This window comes from Diaporthe batatas (assembly GCF_019321695.1).
Source record: "Diaporthe batatas strain CRI 302-4 chromosome Unknown Contig00014, whole genome shotgun sequence".
Classification (NCBI taxonomy): Eukaryota; Fungi; Ascomycota; class Sordariomycetes; order Diaporthales; family Diaporthaceae; genus Diaporthe; species Diaporthe batatas.
In genome coordinates this window covers 716,920-738,334 of record NW_025408561.1, presented here as the reverse complement: position 1 = coordinate 738,334, position 21,415 = coordinate 716,920, and the positions used below count along the sequence as shown (strand labels likewise).

Genomic DNA, 21,415 nt, shown 5'->3' with positions numbered 1-21,415 from the left:
GGTCCCGGTAAACCAAGTAAACTTCTATGTCCCATCCCAAACAGATGAGTTTTCTAATGACCTCCTTGAGCCTTGTTGCCGGTGACGACATGTAGCGTCGTCATTGTCCATGTCTATAGCTCTGTGCTCAGGTGGGCACTACATGTTGTGCCATCTAGATATCTATATACTCACGGTCAGTTCCCTTCAAAGGCTGTCTGCCGCCTGGGGCTTGCCGTCTTTTTTGTCGGGCCTCAAATCGGGAGTAGCCCCGGATCTCCAGAGGCCCCTGGCTCCAAGCTGAGCTTGTCCCGATCGCCCGTGCCGCCCGTCTACCCCCTCCCCACTCGGGGGCTCGTCCGTAGTCTGAGCGCCGAGGCCAGTAGCAACTCGGTGGGCATCACGAAGCTTCACTCATAAGTTCACCGTCATCGAGCAGCGTGTTTTCAGTATGTTTTCAGGACGTTTTCAGATCGATCACTCGAGGCACCTCATTCATTCCATCTGATGAGCCCGTTCCCATGCGATCTCCATTTCTGTTCTTACCTCTGTTCATTCCTCTTTCACAGCTAGCTCCGACATCTCTGGGCTTGTCCAAATTCGGCCGCACCCCCGAAATCCAATCTGTCAGGGCGCAAGGCAAGGCATTCAAAATCATCATTGCCGGGGGCGGTATTGCCGGCCTCGCATTGGCAGCCATCCTCGAGAAATTCGGCATTGACTATGTCTCGCTTGAACCACATGCAAATATCGCTCCTGACGTTAGCGCAAGTATGGGCCTCTGTCCAAACGGTCTGCGCATTTTTGACCAGATCGGATGCTATCAAGACATCAAGGCATTGCCTGAGTCCCAGCGACATGCACATTGCTGATGAATGGCAAAACGAAAAACGATTCAGAATCGACAGATGTCATGCCTCACCTCGAACAGAGGCAAGTAAAAGATCTAGGAACTCTCTGCATTTCTTTATCTGCTTCCTACTAGATCGCTAATGCTTTGCCTTCAGGCTGGGCCATCGGACCGTTTCCCAGGTCAAGCTCGCAGGTCAAGCTCGTTCCCGGCGGCGTCAAGGTTCTCACCAACGACGGCTACATTTTCAAAGGTAGCATAGTCGCCGCGCCGACGGGATATACAGCTTGAGCATTGTCAGGGCAGAAATGTTCCGCCCTGCCAGCGAGATTAACCTGATTATCTTGACCCAAAGGAACTCGACAGGATCCCCTGCTACTATAAGTGCAGTTCGGCATTGAAAAAGGCCTACCAAATCGGAACTATGGACACTTTGACATGGCTCAATCGGCTGGAGCCTCGCAGATGCTATATCCGGCCCTGACAGCCTGCTGTACTGGTTCTTCTTCAACCGACTGCCCGAGACGAAGTATGGCAAGTCCATCCCGAAGGATATGAAAGAGGATGAGGCCCTGTTCATCAAGGCCAACGCTCACTTGAGCACCGCCACATCACCCGGGAATATCATTCGACCAGGTCTATGAAAGGCGCATCTCGTCAACTCTGACGCCATTGAACGAAGATGTCATGGAGAAATGGCACTTCCGCCGCGTCTTTTTCCTAGGCGGCGCCGCCCACAAACCAAATCCTATCGGCGTGCAGGGAGGCAATAACGCCATCGAGTCCGCTGCGTCTCTCGTCAACATGCTACGAGAGAAGCGTGACAGCCGAGGCGGCAGCTTGGACAATATATCGGACAAGGAGATCGAGGAATTCTTCCCGCGGGTTTGGAGCATCCGCCACGAGCGAGCCAAGACCTTTGTGAAGAGAGCCCACCAGACGCTGTCACCGATGGCCGAAGAGAAGGCCCTGCTGTCAAAGATTCTGATGTGTCTTGGTAGCCTTGACGGGCTGGCTGCTGACATCGACAGGATGGTCACGATTTACAGGCCTGCTGGGTGGGATCGACAAGCTTCCCATTCCAAACCGTCCTAGGGGTCCCTTACGATGACGAGCTCCCAGCCAGGTCCATCCACTCCAAGGCGAACTACCTACCCAGGGGGCAGGCCTTCCCTACCCCCCTACACCCTTAATATAAAGAGTATTAAAATTCTATAATAATTAAAACTTAATAATATTTATATATTTTTATTAAATAAAAAATGAATTAAAATATAAATTTTAAATATAATAATTTATTATTTTATTATTAATATTTTATATTTATTTAATTTAATAAAAAAATTATATTAATTATTTTATATTAAATTAAAAAAAATAATAATTTTTTATAAAATTTATTAATTATAAATTATTTATATTTTTTTAATTTTATTATTAAATTAAAAATAAATAATTAAAGTTTTAAAAAAATAAAATAAAATATATTTTTAAAAATTAATTTAATTAAATTTATTATATAAAACTTTTATAATAATTTTATAATTTATATGTATAATATTTTTATTATTTAAAAATATTATTTTATATTAATATATTAAATTATATTAATTTAAATTAATTTTAATATTATTAAATATTATATATAAAATTATTATATAATTTAAATTATATATAAATATAAATTCTTTTAATATAAGATTAAAAGATTTATAATTATAATTTTTAATTAACTTTTATTTAATTAATTTTTTATTATAATTTAATTTAATTTAATTTAAATCTTTTAAATTATATAAATACTTTTATTTTTATAAATATAAATATTAAATTAAAACCTTAAAATTTAAATTTAAAATTTTTATAAATTTTAATTTTCTTTAAATTACACTTATAATTCTTTAATTCTTTTAAAAATATATTAATTATTTTAAATATTAATAACTTTTTTTTTAAAATAAAACTTTATTTTTATATAATTATAAACTTAATTATTAATAATTATTTTTTCTTTTATTTATAAATTATTAAAATTATAAATTTATATCAGTTAGCTTAACTTACATATAAGAAGTAGTTAAAGTAGTATATCTTAGTATTAGTTAGAAGGTCTACCTAACTAAGCGGTAAAGTGCCTAATTAGGTTAGCTAAACCTACTAACTAAGCTAGCTAGTCCATATATAAGCACAAACCCACTAATCCTACTTATAATAGCTAATCCACTACAGCCTACTATTCCCACACTAACACCTTTTTAGTCTTTTAAAATCTTCCTTCTAGCCAATTAAAAAGCTTTATTTACTAACAAAGTAGTTTCCAACTAAATTACTCCAATTACTTAAAATTACCACTAAACATATAATTATAATTTACTTAATTTAAGCACCATAAAAATACTTTAAATTAACATTTTATAAATCACCTAAATTACTTAAATTTAAATTATTTTAATAAGTAAAATTAAATCTAAATTACTAATTAACCAATTACTTACCAGGCCATCTACTAAATAGTTACCAACTATAACCACACCTAACTAGTTAGTCCTTCTAATAGTTTCTTCTTTTTCTTCCCTTCTAATTTATATAATTAATTAAACCATTAAGCTATTTAATAGCTACTTAATAGCTATTAAAAAGTAAGGCTTACTTTAATAATTACTTAAATAGGGGCTTAATTACAATTAGTTATTTAAATAAAAAGTTATTTAATCAATTATTTAGTTAAGTTATACCAAATATAGTTTTTATATAGTAAATATACTACCACCTTATCTATATAGTTAGTTATTTAACCTATAAAATTATTATTTATATTTAAAGGTCTCTTAAATAATACTTAAAAGGTTATTATAAAAGAGACTTCTACTTACTTATTTATTTATTACCTTAAACTATTATATAAAATCTTCTTTCTTAATAAGTTTCTTAATAAAAGAAATATTTTTTATAAACTATAAAAAAAATTATTATAATAATAGATTACTTATAAACTTAGCCAATAAAGGCGTCTTACTTAATTATTAAGGAAAAAAAAAAAATAAATCTTAAATCTTTAAAGATATTTATAATTCTCCTTAAAGCACTATTAAAATATAAATAAAGGCTTAATAATAAAAAAAGCTTTATAAATAAATTTTAAATCTTTAAAAATATTTATAATTTCTTAAAACATAATAAAATATATAAAATAATAAAGAAATTTAAGGACTCCATTTACACCTAGCTAAGTTTTTATTAAATTAATAGCTTTATAAGGTTCTTCAATAAAGGGTACAATCACAAAAAAGAAAAAAAAAGAGAAAAATCTTCTTTTTAATAACTAATTAATACCTAAGCTTTAAAAGCTTTATAACCTTAATATAATTATTTTAATAATAAAGACTTATAAAAAATCCAACTACTTTAAAGCAATTAACTATCTCTTTAACCTTACTATTAAAAGCTAGTTAGCAACTAATTAATATTAGTTAACTTAATTTACATATAAAAAATAGTTAAAATAATATATTTTAATATTAATTAGAAGGTTTATCTAACTAAGCAACAAAGCATCTAATTAGGTTAGCCAAACCTACTAACTAAGCTAGCTAGTCTATATATAAGCATAAACCCACTAATTCTACTTATAATAACTAATCCACTATAGCCCACTATTCCCACACTTAAATAATAAAATATAATTATTTTATTTAAAAATTATATTTTAATTTAATAATATAATAAATTAAATAATTACTTTTAAATAATTTTATTTATAAAATTAATAAATAAATATTTATTTAAATAAAGTTAAAACTTTAATTAAAAGAATAATAATTTTATTTTTATTTATTTTAATTAATTTAAAAATTTAAATTATATAATAAATTTAATATTTATATATAATATTTATTAATATTAAATTAATTTATAATTTATAATAATTTTAATTTTTAATAAATTAATAATATTAATTTAAATTAATTAAATATAATTTAATATATTAATATAAAAATATTTTTAATAATAAATAATATTATAAATATAAATTATAAAATTATTATAAAAGATTTTATATAATAAATTTAATTAAATTAATTTTTAAAAATATATTATATTTTATTTTTAAAACTTTAATTATTTATTTTAATTTAATAATAAAATTAATAAAATAATTTTAATTAATTTTTAATATAATTATAATATAATTATAATAATTATTTTTAAATTTTATTTTATTATATAATATTTTTATAATAATTAAATTATAAATTATTTTATTTATAATTTTAATTAATATTATTATTAAAATAATATTTTTAATTTTATTTATATATTATAAATTTAAAATTATAAATAATTATAATATTATAATTATTATTATTAATATTATATTTTAAAATATTAAATATAAAATATTTATTATTATATAAAATATTATATATATTTTAAATATATATAAAATAAAATAAAATTATATAATAAAATAAATATATTAATTAATATATAATATAAAATTATTTTAAAATAAAATTATTATTTTATTAAATATTTAATAATTATATAATAAATAAAAATAATTAATAATAAAATTAATATACTTTTATTATTTATATAATAAGATTTAATAATTTTAATAAAAATAAAAAAAAATTAATTAACTTAAAAAAAATTTACTTTAAGTAAATTAAAATACCCTATAATATATAACCCTAACTATATATATATAGATTTTAGATATATTTTTAAGCACTAGGTTTTAAGCGCTTTTAATACCTTAAAGTTATTATATAAAGTCACCTGTTGTCCCTATTTTCATAGGATAAAACGGGCCTACAAGTTCCCTTACCTTAAGGCAGTTCCATCACGTGGTTCGAGGCTAGTCTTCCAAGGTTGCTGGTGTGGGAGCAGAAAAGTTGGTCCCACTTGTGCTGCAAAGCTCAGGGCGGTCAGACTTAGAGTTTGATGATCTGTTTGTGTATACGATTCGGAGTGACAGTTTGTACAGAACTATCCACTTGTTCTTTAAGCTTATCCACTATTGATTTTTAGGCCAAGTGCTCAAGTCTCCTCAACTAGACTATGCACACTTGGACTCTATAGAGACTTCAGGAGCTCCACCGCTTCACTAGGGCCTCATTTTGTGACAGAACACTTGCTTTCGATGAATCGAATTCGTTTCGTGGAAAGGTCTACAGAACTTGCAGCGCGAGTTCCAAAGTTGAGGGCTTTCGGCATGTATCTAGCCATTCAGGCACCTCCCAATCCCGTCGGCTCGATCAAGATTGCCCCACGTGCCATAGCCTCGTAGACTTCGTGAAAATTCGTAAACTTCATGACGCCCCACTTCAATGTTGGGTTTGCAAGTCATTTGGCACCATTTTCGCGTTCTTTTCCTGACGCACAACCGTACTCACGCTCCAAAACCTCAAATCGGAGAGACAGAGAACTGACCAAAAAGCCCAAAAGGAAGAAAAAAGAAATTGGTACGCGCGCTGTGATGCCCCATTTTTCGACACACACTATCATTCAGCCTGAGCTGATATAGATTTTTCTATCAAGCAAAGACTTGTCGCGGCTTCCAACTCGTGTCAATCATCTGGTCGACGAAGTACCTGAGGAGAATTGGTCAATACCTAGGTAGCTGCGAAACCCGACCACTGCAAGGTTGGGAACGTTCCAAACAAGACCCACGGGACAGCTGAAGCGGGACGGGACTCACAGACTGTGGCACCATTTCTGCCACCACTTTTCGTTTTTCGTGTTCTTGTACAACTCATCGTCTTCGAGCACAGGTCAGCCGCAGGTTCGCGATGGAGGGCGGGGAAAGGACAGTCGTACCGCAGGGCCTCTCCTTCCACTGCCGTAGCCCACTCCAGAGGTTCTGGACCATGACGAGCTGATCAGGAGTCAGCTCTCTCAATGGTGTTTTGCTCCGAGGGTATTTCTTGTCGAAGGGTCCGAACGGGTCAGTGCTGCAGCTGTAATAGTGCCAATGTGCAAGCAGAATGTTGGCAGACTCATGGACGTCTCTGATGATGTGAGCATGCTTGGGGCCCTACATGGAAGGTCAGCATGGCCGCGACGGGGAGACTAGTGGACTTACATCACCTTTGATATCCTTATCATACCAGCCGTGTAGGTAGGCATCTTCAGTGATTTTGGAAAGCTCGCTAAGGAGCACAAACGTGGCAAAAAAAATACTCATCCAGCGATTGTATTGTCGATCACCAACCCACGACATCATCACCCGCAAAATTGCTCGCGTCAGTGGCTTCAGAACACAAGAAATCCGAATACAGTCAAGTTGACCCACTACCATTCGTGGTGTCATGATTCGTCCCTGTGACACTCAGAGTCAGCCATTGAAGTCGTCGCCATAGGCTACCCTATTGTAATGTTTGAGTGTGTGAGTGTGTGAGTGTGTGAGTGTGTGAGTGTGTGAGTGTGTGAGTGTGTGAGTGTGAGAGTGTGTGAGTGTGTGAGTGTGTGAGTGTGAGAGTGTGTGAGTGTGTGAGCGTGGGTGACTGGGATCCCACTGGCTTCCTGCTTAGTCATCCAGTGCGCCCATTCGCCCACCCACTTCAAGCTTAGGACCTGAGCCTTCCTCCCTCAAACCTTTCCCCTTACATAGAAGGTACCGCCGACTTGACTGAAATTGATGTATTGAGGATAGTTGCCTTGTCTCTGTTTCCCATCTCGTGACAGGCTATCTTGAACCCAGTAGCGCAACAAGTGTTTGGACGTACAAACCAAAGTTGGGAGAGATTTCAAGGTTGCTCCTGAAGGGGGCCAGAAATGTATACAAAACTCTGCTCACCTTTAGCGGCGGAAAATCTTGACATGGACGGGCATTCGGGATATTGACTCCTTCACCAAGCCAAGACCATCCAGTCGAATGTCCTGAGGGCAGTCAAAAAGGATTCAACAGTTGGATGTAGTAGAGAAGTTAAGAAGTAAAGCAAGATCTGAGGGTTGGCGAGAGACTTACTCAACGCAAACTGTAACTCAAACAAGCCAAGAAGAAACCCCTTCTCGGAAACCAACTTCTCACTGTCGTTTTTGTTTCCCCGAGGCCAAGGCTGATAGAAGTCCCATGTTTTTTCCTCGCTGGGAAGGCTGCAAAAGTAAGCCCAAGCCTTTTCGTAGACTTCTGCAACGATTGTGGTGTCGACCCCTTGCTCCGGCTTCCGATAACCTTCCACAACCTTGGCAATTGCTGGTGGGTAGTTGTGCCCGAGGACGTTGTCACGTATGTAGTCTTTGTAGCGGATCATAGTCTCATTGACGTCGACAAGGGCATATTCCAAGACGGCCTCGCGTTTGACAGTGGTTCCATTATACCAGTCGCGTGTGGTCCTATCTTTGTGGGTGCTGTTGGGGTTGTTGGATACCTTACGGACTTGGCATTCAAAAGAACGGCCCACAAAGTCCTGCTCAATCTTGACTGTAAATGTCTTGCCCTCTGTCATTACGTTGCGAACCTGAGCACTATGCCATCGATCGGTGACTCTCGACCCTGAGGATCGGAAGAGGACAAGCTCTCTCAATATGTCTAGCAAGTGTCAATTACCTGCTACAGATCCTCAACTGATGCATTATGGATTATCTCCAATCATGAAAGACGAGGATGTGTTAGAAAGGAGGGGAACAGACATCTGTGACAGCCGATGTGATGCAGCACCTTTCGTGAGTGGTTCAAGGCGACCCGGGAGCAGGCTTCGCAAGGTCCACAAGGATCGTCACCATTGGGCACACATCTCACTCGTTGTATCTTGCATCGGACGCCTGGGACGCGTTAGTCACCTGCCACGGGTCCTAAAGTGAGATGCCTTGGTACATTCCGAGGCAATTTTGGACGGAGTTCCGTTATGAAAAAGAATATTGTTACGAACAAGCTCCCACCTCCCTTGTTTGAGAGGTCTGTGCCCGGGCGTTGTGGTCAAGACGTTTCCTTGGCTTGGGTAGTTTCTTGGGTTTGTCGTCCTTGGAGGGCTTCACCAACTCATATGTGACCATAACCCATGATTGTGGGCTGGCGCATGACGAACAAGGACTGTTGGGAGAATGTCCCGCACACGCGCACTCGGATGTGCCCTGGCTATTCTCACAGACGGCAAGTATCTTTTCACCAACACCAGCGTCCTCGACTCCCGAGTCCTGAAACCGCGAAAGTCGCAACGGCAACCCATCATTGTGGCTCATCTGGTCCTCGTGGGCAGTGTCATTGAAACGGTCTTCCTCCCGACTGAGGAGAGGTTGGGATGGAGGAGTATCGACATGGGAGGCCCTCTGTGAAAAGGGGTGTTGAGCCGGTATTTCTGTATCAGTCCAGGCCAGAAGATTCGGCATCGGAGTAACACCTAGTTCTTGCGTCTGCCAAGGGTCGTGATACAATGTGTGTTGCTGTTGTTCTGGCTTCGACACAAGTGCGGGGTTGGAGGCCACATCGTGTTGTGAGATTGGAAACCGCTCTCCGCCACCCATCACAACGTCGTGAGGAACTGGCTCAGGGAAACACGGAAGGCCTGAGTGGGGGTACTCGGCGAGGTCAGAGGTTGTATCTTGACATGTGGGAAGAAAATCGTTGCACGCCTCGGTGTGCAAGTCAAAGCCTTCTGTCTGCTTGGGAGCGAAGAAGACTTGAGACTCGAAGAGTCCAGCCTGAGGACTGCTGTTAATCGATACTGTTGATAGCGAAGACGTGTCAGAAGAGCTTTGACCGAATCTAGAATAAGTGGGGAAGCTGAGAGCTGCAAGCACAGGTGGAAAAGACTGCAAGCACACTGATTCCTGTGCACCCTGCGTGCCCGGCTCGAAACAGGTCACTTGGTACGAGGGCCACCCGTTACATATAGGTATGAAGGATGACCTGGACGTCCCTAGTGTGGATGATAGCCCTGAACTTGGTGTGAGAGCGGGCACAGGCAGTTGCTGTCCCAACTCGTATTCAGCTGTTGTCTTGGTTTGCACCGACAACTCGGACTGGTGCCAGACCTCGACGTGGACTCCGGGGTAACGGTGTGCTAGGGTGCGTGCCTTCTTCGCGACCGGCTTAGCAGCTGGGACGTTGGCGTTCTCTGGGCTGAAGCGGTCTCTCTTGCGTCCTCTCGTGCTTGTCGGATTACTAGTTCCAACGGAAGCAAATGCCTATCAAGACAGTCAACGGCCAACTCATCTTTTGTCACGTGATTGACAGATAAAGAAAGATAGATGAGGAGGTAGTGCGACCAGATAGGAACACAACAAAGTAGAAGCGATGGGATCGAACAAACCTCATGTCTGTAGAGTGGAATCATCTTGTTGGTCTTATAAGAACGGAACTCATCTTGACCGGGCCGTTCCATCTGGACTGCACAACCTGAACGTCTGGTTCTGCCTTTCACAACCGCCGGGCGTCACGGGATACCGTGGAAGTTGCCGAGGACAGACCAGGAGAAGAGCCAATGTACAACAGCCGACTGATGCAGAGCATCCCTCGGGTGGTCCTGTGTATCCAATCGCGATGCTTGGAGTCACCGACTGAGCTCAGGCTACTGAACCCGGCACGATAGCTTGACCGGTCTCCTTGGAGGCTTTCAACCAATAATCAAATTCAAGATTTGACCGGGTCGACGCGATCTAAGCCCGGGGAAGGGAGCCGTGCAGTGGATGAGATGGAATATCGCATCCAGCAGTCCGGGCGGTCACCACTTGGACATCAAGTCAACCCCAGCAAGCAACCGTGACCAAGGGCCGACCGGTTATGAATCGAGAGGCAAGATTGTTTGTCGCCTACAACCAATCAGGATCATAAAATTCCCAGGGGCGTCGTTTCGTTCTAGGTGTATAGTCGATGGAGTACAATGTTGTTGAAAGGACGAACAGCCTGGAGACTGTGGGGGGAGAACCTTGGACGCGGAGACGGAACTTCCAAGGTTATTGAACACACCCCACCCGAGTGAACAGGCCCAGAGCCAGCTGTCAAATGCACGGGCAAACATTGGTTCCTGCAGCCAGGACTCTCTCGTGACAGATGCAGGAAGAAGCGCCTGTGAGGTCATGGCCATCGTCGTGGCTGATTGGTTGTCGGCTGCCAACCCAAAAGGAAGCGGGTTCAACAACGATATGAGCTGCGAGGGTGTTGGGAGGTGAAAAGACGGCTGGCGGCAGAGTGCAGCGCGCAGCAGCCACTGTCCAGGTCCGATCAACGGGACGTCGCATCTCGGAATGCCGCAGATCAAATGAGAATACCAATGGTACCTAGGTGCAACTGGACGTATTCAGCAGGTGTGGTAGATGGTCATTGGGAAAGCACCTGATGCCCCGATCGTTTCGGCATTGGAGCAAACAAGCTGATTAAAAACGACCTGTCCCATTGCGCATGGCAGGCTCTATAGTGGTCAGTACTTGGGCAGACACCCGACGGCTCAATGCCAATGACAAGGAGGGTAGGGCATGGTAGCTTCAGTGCACCTCGGCTCTGCTGCTTGTGAGGCAGACTCGCCTTTCAATATATCCAAGAGAAGCCTGATGGAATGGTGATAAGGATGTGGCGTGATTGAAAGCACCTTGTCTTCATTGGAGCGTCTCTGGCCACGAGATTACTCGTGTGGTCCCAAGAGATGGAGGCACTGGCCGAGGCCAACTGGGCATGTGAAGCATCTTTTAATAAGGCCTCAGTGAATGAGACCCATTGGTACTCCAAAGCAAGTGCCAGCCCCCGAGCCTATAACCTCAGAATGGGGCAGGCCAGGGGCCGGGTTGCTCAACTACTAGAGCTCACCCATGGACTCAGGGCAAGCCTCCTCCAGCAACCCCCTCAGTATTACCAATGGTCGAAGACCGTTTTTTGAGCTTCCTCAAAATCGCCCAGTCACACTAGAAAGGTCGACAAGAGAACACCAAGGGCCCTGGATAACCGGTCAATCACCAGGAAGCAAGCCAGGCTGAAACCTAGGCTCTGCCAAACACGAGATTACACAGGTCGTCAATGATTGACGCTCCACGGAAGAACAAGGCATTCCTAGCAGTCGATCTGCTCATTAGGGGGAAAGATCCTTCAGTGGCGCCCCTCCAGGGCTAAATATGCAACAAGATCTAGGGGGCATGGGTGTCCCACGTCTCCCTTCGGACCCCTTAACCCCCTAAATAGGTAGGGAGGGAGCCGGAAGCACCTGATGCATCATTGATGATGTTTTAGGAGCGGCCCAGTGCGTCCTTATTATCGGCAGATTCGTGCTCAGTTTGTCAGTAGGTTCTGCGTGTCTTCCACTACGACAACATGCGTCATGTTTGTGCGCGACGCCTGAAAAAGATGTACTCAAGTACCTTAGGGAGAATTCACAAAGGCCGTTTTAGACGACCGGTCAGCCCTGCCCAGGCTGCTAGGTTGACAAGTGCGCACCGTGGCCCAGGTAAGTACTAAACAGCCCCGAGCCGTGTTGAGTGACACCTCATGTCGCAGACGGCCCCGTCCTGCCGTCCTGACCTCAGGGAGCTCTGGCCTCTATGGGGCAGCCAACTGGCCAATTGTGGGGGCTGCTCGTCTTCGTGCTGTGTGCTTGTTAGGTGGTCGAACACGCCCAGTCCTGTGCCCTCGTGGGCCAGGCCGGCCTGCGAAGTAGCCGGCCCCTGGTCCATTAACGGGATATTCCGTAATTTTGTCGCCAACCTGTTGGTTGAATGTGAATGCCACATCACCGACTCCAGGGCTCTGACTCGGCTGGGCTGAATCGTGGACTCGGAGGGCCGAGTTTACCAAGTACTTGGTACCTCAAACCCGTTCTACAACACTCCTTGGCTTGAAGGAATCCGCAGCATGAATTTGAACCCATTCAGTCTATCCTGTTGCACCAGTCGCAGCTTACAAAGCTGTCCTTTCCAACGCAATAGTGGTCCATGCAATGTATACTTGGCGGATGGGGCCGATAGCAACCGCCCAGTCTCGCCTTGAGCACCCGGATGCCCTGCCGCATGGTCTGATCGATACTCAGAGCCAACAGGCCCCATTTTTATTGTACATGTACACGGCTGAGAGGTAATTCCACGGTCTCTTCTATATCCCGTGTGGACCCCCCCTTCTACCCGTTCCTATTAACCTACTTTTTAAATAAGTTAGTAATATTTAAGTATAAAGTAGCTCTTATAAACTACTTATATAAGATATTTATAAATAATATATTTAAATTAAAAGTTTATAATTTATTTACTTATTTTTTTAATATAAAGTTAAAAGATTTATAATTATAATTTTTTAATTAGTTTTTAATTAATTATTTTATTATATTATGATTAAATTAAATTTAATTTAAACTTTTTTTAATACTTTATAAATACTTTATTAATATAAATATAAACTTTAAATTTAAAATTCTTATAAATTTTAATATATTTTAAATTAAATTTATAATTTTTAACTTTTAATAATATATTAATTATTTTAAATATTAATAATCTTTTTAAAATAAAAATTTATTTTTATATAATATAAACTTAATTATTAATAATTATTTCTTTTTTATTTATAATAAAATTATTAAAATTATAAATTTAAATAATAAAATATAGTTATTTTATTTTATTATATTTTAATTTAATAAATTAAAGTATAATAAGTTAAATAATTATTTTAAAATAATTTTATTTATAAAGTTAATAATCTTTTAATTTATTAAATAAATATATATTTAAATAAAATTAAAACTTTTAAAAATAATAGTTTTATTTTTATTTATTTTAATTAATTTATATTAATTTAAATTATATAATAAATTTAATATTTTTATATAATAATATTTATTAATATTAAAATAAATAATAAATAATTTATAATAACTTTAATTATTAATAAATTAATTAAATATAATTTAATATATTAATATAAAAAAGTATCTTTTAATAATAAATAATATTAAAGATAATTATAAATGTGGAAGAGCTTATAGGGCAATGAGGTTATATTGAAATTATATAGTGGTTAGTTGCTAGGAAAGCTAACTACAAAGTTGTTGCAAAGGTGAAGCCTTAGGTAGGTCGCCCTCTGGGGCGCCTAGCGGGGTTGGCAGCTGGCCGCCAGCTGCGGGCCAGCTGCGCACCTAATTAACCGACTGCTTGCACCCCTTCATGCCTACCACAGTAAAGTTATTATAAATAAATTTATATAATAAATTTAATTAAATTAATTTTTAAAAGATATGTTTTATTTTATTTTTTAAAAACTTTAATTATTTATTTTTAATTTAATAATAAAATTAGAAAAATATATAAATATTTATAACTTATATTATTTTAATATTTTTAAATTAAATATTTATTAAATAAATATAAATATTAAATTAAACTTTATAAAAGATTAAATAATAATTCTAACTTTATTAATTAAACTTATATATATAAAGATAAAAAATAGTATTAAAAGTAATTAATTATTAATAATTAATTATTAAAAGTTACTTAAAAGGTTTATATAAATAAATATTTTCTTTATTAATTAAACTTAATAAAGAACTATTATAACTACTATATTAATAACTTTTTTATTATAAAAATAAAATATTTTAAATATAAATTAAATTTAAAATTTTTAAATTATTAAAATAAATATAAAAACTATTTTATTATATTATTATTAAATAAAAATATAAAGAAAATTTATAAATATTATTAAAAATATTTAATTTATATATTTATTATAATTTTATACCTTTATAAAGTTAAAATAAATATATTATTATAAATTTTATTAAATAATAATATTAAATAAACTAAAAATTTAATAAAATTTAAAAGATTATATTAAATAATTATTAAAATAATAAAGGTAATAATTATAAAACTAAATATATTAATAAAATTATATTATTTTAAAAATAAAAATAATTAATTTTAAAATATAATAAATTTTATTAATAAAATATAAAAGGATTATTTATTATAATATTAATTTAAAAATATATATAAGTATATTAAAAGTTATTAATTAAAAATAAATAAAAGTTTAATATTTAATAAAGTTAACTTATAAAGTTTAAAGTATTATTAAAATATAAAAAAGCTTAATAATAAAATAAATAAAAAATTTAAAATCTTAATAAAGTTTTTATTTATATAAAATATAATAAATATTTATAAAAATAATTTTAAATAGTAATATTAAATTAAATATTAAATATTTAAAAGTTATTTAAATATTATATTTAATAATTATTAAAATATTATATAAAAGTTAATTTTTAAAAGAGTTATTTAACTTTAATTAGTTAATTAATTAAAAATAGTTATATTAAATAAATTATATAAATTAAATAAAATCTAATAATCTTAATATAATTACTTTTAAACTATTTAATTATAAAATAATAAATTATTTTATTAACTTAACTATTTATAATTACTTTTATAACTATTAATTAATATTAATTAAATTTATATATATAAAGGTAAAAAAAGTAGTATTAAAAATAGTTAATTATTAATAACTAACTATTAAAGGGTTATTTAAAGGGCCTATATAAATAAATACCTTCCCTATTAATTAAGCCTAATAAAGGACTATTATAACTACTATAAACCTAGTGATATAAATAGGTTAAGAGCTGCCCGGTCTTATAGTATATAAGGAGTGTCTTTATTATATATTTATTATTATATCCCTACTATATAGCTAAAAGGATTTAACTTTATATGAATTTAATAGAGAGCCACATGATGTTACTGCCTGCAACTCAAGCTTCTAAGTTAGCGTTTAATCAGTCACCCTCATGGCGTCCTCTCGTCATGTTTATGATATGCTAAGAAAGAAAGCCTTCGGACTTGTGCAGCATTTCCGGTCCTCACAATCTCAGGTCGGTGGCGACCGGCTTTCCATTTGAGTAGTGCCACCCCCTATCAAAACCAGTCTACAAGCATTCCAGGGCTGCAGATATGTGAACCAAGTCAACCTCTTGCACATTTGCATAGGTGAGCATACATTCAAGGCCATCCGGTCCTTCTTCCAAGGAGTTCCAGCAGTGACTTTCAAGCCACGGGGATCTCTTTCCCAGAGCGGGCACTTTCCTTGATGGCCTCTACAATCTTCAGCACTTCTGCCGCCTCCTGGGCTGGGACAGGTAGATCTTCCTGCTTCCCAGATGCCAGAGCGGCTGCCAGAAGCTCGTAAAACCTCAGATACGTCTGAGGTTCGATGTTAGGGAAGGTGTAATCTTGGACCGAGCCGTCCTCCTGGACCATGTCGATGGTACCATTGTACGCAGCACCATCGACGCCGAAGCCCTTGTCGCTGATCTTCATGCCGCCGATGAGCTGAGGCTCTTGAGGATCAAGTCCTGTCTTGTGGTAGCTGCCCTTGGAGCCGCGCACCCAGAACCGCGGCTGCTTGCTTTCGGCGCTGAGCACCCCTATTCGCATGTGCACGAGCAAGCCCTTGTCGGCATAGGTGAGGGTGGCGTGGATACTGTCAGGCTCATCTTCTGGGCCATTGGCTCCGGAGACGAGCCTGCCCTCGCGCTGGTTCATGAACTTGCCGTCTGGTATGTGTTAGCCACCGCAAGTTGCAAGTTGCTACAGAGCCTACAGTTGAAATAGCACAGGAGAAGAATAGTACTGACAGGCTGCAGTCGGCTTGCCGAAGAGTACGAAGACCTGATCGAGCAGGTGGGTGCCCAGATCAAAGATGGGGCCGTTACCGTCGGCCATAGTCAGTGTGCTTTTCCACGATCTTGGGCCGTCGGGCCTGTAGCGGTCGAAGTGAGTTTCAAACTCGTAGATTCGGCCGAGTTTACCCTCCTGCAAGAGGTGTTGTACGGTCAGGAAGTCGGCGTCCCAGCGCCTGTTCTGGTAGACGCATAGCAGCTTGCCCTTCTCTTTTGCCAGTCTGACCAGCTCCTCTGCTTCCGCTGAGGTCGGGACGAATGGTTTCTCGGTGAGGACGTGCTTTCCAGCTTCGATGGCTCGCTTGGTCTGGTCGAAGTGGGTGTTCGGCGGGGTGGACAGGACTATGATGTCGATATCCGAATCTTGTAGGGCCTGGTCAAACGAGGTGTAATGCTTGGCCTCCGGGTGGTCGCTGGGCGCGGAGTTGCCTTCCGAGGGCTTTCTCTGGACAATGGAGTGCAACCGCAATCCTTTTGTTGCGAGCACGAAAGGAATATGGAAGACCTTGGCTGAGAGTCTGTCGTGTCAGTCTCCGGTCAGCAGCATTCTCGTCTCCCACACCCCTCCATAGAGTCGGCGTTACTTACCCATAGCCAACAATAGAGATATTGAAGACGCTGTCGCTGTCGGCCATGTTATGCGAGTTAGTAGCTTAAGCTACTAGAGGTCAGATGATTGCGGCGATGGCAGTGTAGAGGTTCAGAGTGACGTCAAGATATCCCGCAGCGACGGGAGGTGCCCATCTTGGCGGCTAATAAGAGCTGAAAGCCCTTAATATACAAGTTCAGAGGTCGTGATACTGGGCTAGAGGCCGACGTGGTAGCGCCGACTGTTGTTGCCCCTCACGGGGCAGCTTGTGAAGATCGAGGTTCGATCCGGCCGGAGTTTCCTGTTTGGGAGACACCAGGAGGGATGTCTAGGAAGCAAGGGTTAGGAGTGTTCAAGCCGTGGCCGGTCTCGCGAATTCCATCGCTTCAACCCGCGGGTCTAGTGTCGTTTAGTTTCTCCAGACGTGTATGTAGAGATGACGGACGAGGCTTGAATTTCATCATTGTTCACCTCCTTAAGGACCTAGGTAGGTACCTACCTGGGTACCTAGGGCAGGTTGTCAGGCATCTTGGCAACCTTGGAACATTGCACACTCGGCCAACCACATGGTGTGTCCGATTCCATGTCGAGAAGGTGTAAGATGGGGGATCCCGCGTCTCCCCGGCGTCCCGGCTTGTCGCGAGACGACTGTAAATACGCGTTCGAGGATGAGACTCATATATGGCCAGGTGCTTGGAGGGCTCATCAGCCACCTCCTTGTCCACAATATTCCCTCTCTTCATGCTACAATCTCGCGTGTGTCAGTGTTCCATCGGATTTCAATTGGGCAGTGAATACTCCGCACCGGTCAATATGCAGGTACTCGTGCTTGGTCCTCCCCGGACAGGCACCCAATGTGTGTTTTCTACTCGACACGGTTTGGCACTATAAGTTGCCAAAAATTGCTAATGAGTGGGCCCATCAAGCACTTGCAGAGGCATTGTCCCAGCTCGGCATTCCGGACGTCTACCACATGCGTGAGGTGGGCAAGAACAAGCACCAGCACCTGTGGATACGCGCGCTTGAGGACAATCTTGAGGGGAAAGGGCCCGCTTGGGGCCGGGATGACTTCGAGAAAATTCTAGCTGGCTTCCAAGTAAGCGTCCCGAGCGTGTGGTTCACAATCGAGATAAATCACACTACTGTGCACTAGATCGATGCTAACGAGGCGCGTCTAGGGAGCTGCCGACTTCCCAGCCGCCATTTTACCCCAGCAGCTGGTAGACGCGTACCCAGAGGCGGCCATCATCCTCTCGACAAGGCCTGAGGATGCCTGGTACGCTTCTATGATGTCGACCCTCATCCACTATCATACGAATGTGTTACCTGGTAGCCCATCGCCTATGGCAGCACTTTCCACCAAGTACCATACCCTGTGTTGGAGCAATGACTTCGCCACTAATGGGCGTGACTACTTCAGAAGACACAATGACATGGTACGGAGGCTGGGGAAGGGTCGGAGATTCTTAGAATGGAGCCCTCCGGACGGGTGGGCACCTCTGTGTGGATTCTTGGGGGTCCCTGTGCCACAATCTCCATTTCCTCATGCCGATGACTGGGCCCAGTTTAAGAAGCTTGATTCTGCTCAGCCTCAGCATCAGCCTTAAGACCAGGCTTGACGTCTGAAGCCTTGAAAGCTCTGTTACCAGCCAAGTCCCCGGTAGTGTGGCCAATGTCCATATCCATACCAAGGGGCTGGGGCCAGGGTCTCGAATCCACTGACACGCATTTGTTGCCGCCGGTCGACCTCTCTGAGGGGTCGACCTCTACAAACGTAGAACTTAAGTATGCACCAGGATGTTGCAGTTACGACACGGGTCTTTCGGGGGAGAAGAGAATGTTCGCAGGTCCTCACGTGGTTAGGACGCATGAGACGCTGAGATGTCTCGAAATGGGTGGTCGGCTTCAAATGTTGCTTGCCTGGGCTCGGCAGGCGTGTTCTCAAGTAAACTGGCGACACAACCCTGACAACCACCACACCGACGCAGAATAATTGCACATCCATTCATGCTCATTTGTAGGCCAGAATGAGCGCCGGGAATCATCAACAAAATGAGATACGGCCTGCACGTTGATCTTGGCAAGTCTCAAAGAGGCTAACGCGATCCTTCGACGCGGCTCGACCTTGCCGTATACCCGCGCTGGACCACGGGATTTGGGTAGCCTGACCAGGCAACCACTCGATCTCGAGGATAAGCACAACGCAGACAGACGAAAACTCGAGGCTCTCATATAATCAGCATCCTACTGCAGTGTTATGTATGCCCCGTTGACGTCCTTCTTGCAAATCAACTCCTGCGCCAGCCACACCCGCACTTGTCGAGCACTTGTCGCAGCACGTGTGCCGCAGTGCTCGACATTACGTACCTACCAACATCCAAGTGCTGTGGCGTGATGACAGGGAAGTCGTGAGGCTTTTGTTCCTCAACAATGGCAGCGGGTCTCCCGAGAGGCCCATTTGGGCGCCTCGTCCTCGTTGCAGCGGCACTCGTCTTCCTCTTCAGTTTCGCACACTACATGAACGTTGTTCCGGAAAGCGTCCGCTTGACTTCATCCACACCCGAGGGACCGAACAAAACACCAGTCAAGCAGCAGGATGACATCCCGGACTCCGGGCCCGAGGAAGCTCCAGACTACTCGGCCGCTCCCCAATGTATCCCCGAGCTGGACCACCTGAAAAAGCCTGAGCTTGGCCTGACCACCAACATCAAGTTCACCAGGCGGTGTATCAAACCCGTGTTCTCTACATCAGCTCCGCAGTCATCACCGGCAGATCCGAATGCAGGAGCCGTCGACCGCGATGTCGTCGCCAATATTTCGCAGCCGATCCTCTATGGCCCGCCGGTTGACGTCAACCTGCTATCCTGTGGCGGCATAGCTGATGATTATATCCCTTGCGAGCCGCTCAAACTCGCCGTCCCAGACCCGTATCCCGAACGAGTCGGCCAGTATGACCACCTTCTATTCGCCGTAGCGACCTCATCCGAACGCCTGAAGGCGGCCAAGCCCCATTTCGCACACTGGATGGCGAAGTCAGGGTCCCCACTCATAGCTCTGTTGACAGACAGACCTGGGGCGGACCAGACACAGAAAGACCTCGAGGTGGAACAGGCCACAACATGGCCTTCCCTCATCGATGACTTTGCCAGCTCGGGCATCGAGCTCCTTCTCGTGCGTCCACATGGAGATCACTCCGTCGCGCAAAGCCATATGATGGTCATTCTGGACATGCTGGCACACGTACGTGCCCGGCGCACGGCAACGGCATCTGAATACACAGATGAGGGTTTTGGCCTCTCCCACAATGACACACATTGGCTAGGCATCCTCGACGACGACACATTCCTCCCCGCTATCGAGCCGCTCTCTGCTGCCCTGGCCGCGCACGACCACACAAAGCCGGCATACCTAGGTGACCTTTCCGAGTCCTTCGCTGCCACTCGCTTCGGCATGGCCGCGTTTGGCGGTGCCGGGATATTTCTTTCTGTACCGCTCGCGGAGGAGCTAGAACCGCACCTGGGCAACTGCCTGAGCGGCAGGGGAGGTGACATGCAGCTGATGGAGTGCATTCACGACCACACGCACGCGAGGCTTGAGAGAGTAAAGGGCCTCATGCAACAGGACATGAAAGGGAACCTAGATGGATTCTTTGAGAGCGGATGTAAGCCTGGTTCTTCTCCTCTTGCCGTTCACCGCCTGCCAACTCTTGAGGACTGTTCCCGAAGGTGTCACTTTGAGACCCATAACAGCTGACTGTCATGTGCTAGGGAGGTTTATTACGCTTCACCATTGGAAGAGTTGGTACTCGGCTCCGATCCTAGACATGGGCTATGTTGCCCTGGTCTGCGGGGGCTGCTTTCTGCAGAGGTGGAAGTTCCCCGACTTTGGCAACAAGTCGCAGAACGGTACCGATGTGGGGGGCTTGGATTCCGAAGATGGAACGACTGGCTTGAAGGCCGAGGTAATTTTCACTAACGGATATTCCATTGTAAGATACCCTAACGGGGCGCCCGAGCTGAGTCTCATGGAGGGCACGTGGGACGGGGCAGAAACAAAGGATTTTCGCTGGTCACTCGGCCCGATAAGACCACAGCTAGGGAAAGAAGACAAGAAAACATGGAGGCTGGCTGAGACTGTGAAGGATGAGAAGAAGGGAAGTTTGACACAGATATATGTGTTCAAAGATGAAGGAAAAGAAAGCGCGGTAGATGAAGTAATCGAGCTAATATGGGACCCTAGGTAGCTATAAGTATATAATAATAGTATATATAAATGAGTTTATAAGTAGTTAATTTTAATTAAATTAATATTAACTTTATTTAAATTATATTTAAATATTTAAAAAGTTTTTTTAAAAGATAAATAATTTTAATAAAAAATATT

At 40.9% G+C, this 21,415-nt stretch overlaps 5 protein-coding genes across 5 annotated transcripts; 3 read left to right on the top strand and 2 right to left on the bottom strand.

The window, feature by feature from the left end:
• The first annotated feature begins 340 nt into the window (after positions 1-340).
• Positions 341-2,008, top strand: KVR01_010803 (uncharacterized protein). The gene is made up of 4 exons (XM_044791132.1): positions 341-912; positions 987-1,082; positions 1,295-1,465; positions 1,512-2,008. The coding sequence occupies exons 1-4, from the start codon at positions 855-857 to the stop codon at positions 1,922-1,924; spliced, it is 738 nt and encodes a 245-aa protein (XP_044639950.1). The 5' UTR covers positions 341-854; the 3' UTR covers positions 1,925-2,008.
• Positions 2,009-5,829: 3,821 nt separating this feature from the next.
• On the bottom strand, positions 5,830-11,428 carry KVR01_010980 (uncharacterized protein). The gene is made up of 9 exons (XM_044782531.1): positions 10,087-11,428; positions 8,707-9,961; positions 8,468-8,599; positions 7,803-8,366; positions 7,632-7,714; positions 6,918-7,154; positions 6,653-6,869; positions 6,534-6,594; positions 5,830-6,426 (listed from the first exon to the last, which is right to left on the bottom strand). Exons 1-9 carry the CDS (start codon positions 10,156-10,158, stop codon positions 6,369-6,371), a joined length of 2,679 nt encoding a protein of 892 aa, XP_044640127.1. The 5' UTR covers positions 10,159-11,428; the 3' UTR covers positions 5,830-6,368.
• A 3,989-nt stretch (positions 11,429-15,417) lies between these two features.
• KVR01_011108 (uncharacterized protein) lies at positions 15,418-17,517 on the bottom strand. Its single transcript, XM_044790289.1, has 3 exons — positions 17,032-17,517; positions 16,399-16,961; positions 15,418-16,317 (listed from the first exon to the last, which is right to left on the bottom strand). Exons 1-3 carry the CDS (start codon positions 17,076-17,078, stop codon positions 15,809-15,811), a joined length of 1,119 nt encoding a protein of 372 aa, XP_044640255.1. The 5' UTR covers positions 17,079-17,517; the 3' UTR covers positions 15,418-15,808.
• Positions 17,518-17,845: 328 nt separating this feature from the next.
• Positions 17,846-18,639, top strand: KVR01_010986 (uncharacterized protein; the record flags this gene model as incomplete). The annotated part of the gene is made up of 3 exons (XM_044782246.1): positions 17,846-17,888; positions 17,959-18,128; positions 18,211-18,639. The coding sequence occupies 3 exons, from the start codon at positions 17,846-17,848 to the stop codon at positions 18,637-18,639; spliced, it is 642 nt and encodes a 213-aa protein (XP_044640133.1).
• An 823-nt stretch (positions 18,640-19,462) lies between these two features.
• KVR01_010929 (uncharacterized protein) lies at positions 19,463-21,275 on the top strand (the record flags this gene model as incomplete). Its single annotated transcript, XM_044789789.1, has 2 exons — positions 19,463-20,693; positions 20,800-21,275. The coding sequence occupies 2 exons, from the start codon at positions 19,463-19,465 to the stop codon at positions 21,273-21,275; spliced, it is 1,707 nt and encodes a 568-aa protein (XP_044640076.1).
• Between the last annotated feature and the right edge of the window lie 140 nt (positions 21,276-21,415).